The sequence below is a fragment of the Morone saxatilis genome, unplaced genomic scaffold (genome assembly GCF_004916995.1).
Source record: "Morone saxatilis isolate NCDOM2014 unplaced genomic scaffold, NCSU_SB_2.0 Contig10, whole genome shotgun sequence".
NCBI lineage: Eukaryota > Metazoa > Chordata > Actinopteri > Moronidae > Morone > Morone saxatilis.
Window position 1 is genome coordinate 16,456,711 of NW_023339652.1, and position 1,084 is coordinate 16,457,794.

General features: G+C 42.9%; 1 protein-coding gene across 1 annotated transcript in view; it reads left to right on the top strand.

Moving 5' to 3' along the window:
• Positions 1–1,084, top strand: part of nap1l1 (nucleosome assembly protein 1-like 1) — a gene marked incomplete in the record, with an annotated part of 27,300 nt that overhangs the window by 15,493 nt on the left and 10,723 nt on the right. The window contains 3 exon segments of the mRNA XM_035674115.1: positions 346–474; positions 705–776; positions 862–1,001. Of these exon segments, the coding sequence (XP_035530008.1) occupies positions 346–474; positions 705–776; positions 862–1,001 (341 nt within the window).

The window sequence follows — 1,084 nt, forward strand, 5'->3', positions numbered from 1 at the left end:
TTTTTTTCGTGTCACATTTCCTGCATGCAGCATGTAGTCCAATCTTGAACAGAATAAGCCTCACTTGATGTAAAATGGCAACACTGCATGCAGCTTATAAAGAATACTAGCACTGATTTCAGATGTCTGTATTGCAAAGTAGCAGAACAGTTGAAATCAGTGATTTATTACAGTTTTTGTAGAATTAAAAGAAGTTAGTTCCCTTTCCCTTTTTTCTTCATGTAGTCCCCAAAGTGCTGTCTTTGTGGGTGTAGGTGGTAAAAAGCTCTTTGTTTCATATGGTATGTTATGTGAAAAACTGTTGAGCAAGCGTTATTTTGAAGAGAAAATGTCTCCCTGAAACAGGACGAGATGAAAGAGAAGGCCAAGTTAGAGGAAGAGAAGAAGGACGAGGAAAAGGAAGACCCCAAAGGCATCCCCGAGTTCTGGTTAACGGTTTTCAAAAACGTGGACCTGCTCAGTGACATGCTGCAGGTAGGTTCATCCAGACGGCCGCTGGAGAGGCAGTGAAAATGGGTCACAGACAGTATTTGCTTTCAGCAATGAAGAATCGGTGTTTGCTTCCACCTGCTGGCCAACTTGTGTAGAGCATGGCCCTGCAGTGGGATTATGACATAACCTGGTATATTCCTAGCAATAAATGAAAATACAAATGCATGCTGGATGATCGTCTCAATGCTGTGGCGCTGTCCCCTTCTCTTCAGGAACACGATGAACCCATCCTTAAACATTTACAAGATATTAAAGTAAAATTCTCAGATCCAGGACAGCCCATGGTGAGTGAACATTGCTGTCATTTTAATCAGCAGGAACCAGTCTGTTGAACTGCCTGTAACTGTGATCTCATGTGGTCGTCCCCAGAGCTTCACGTTAGAGTTCCACTTTGAGGCCAACGACTTCTTCACAAACACAGTGTTGACGAAAACCTACAAGATGAGGTCAGAGCCCGACGAGAATGACCCCTTCTCCTTCGATGGACCAGAGATCATGTGCTGCACAGGGTGAGTACAGCGCCCAGTTTTGTTTTGTCTTCATGTTGTTGTTGTCATAAATACATTCCGGTGGTGTTTTTTTTTTTTTTTTT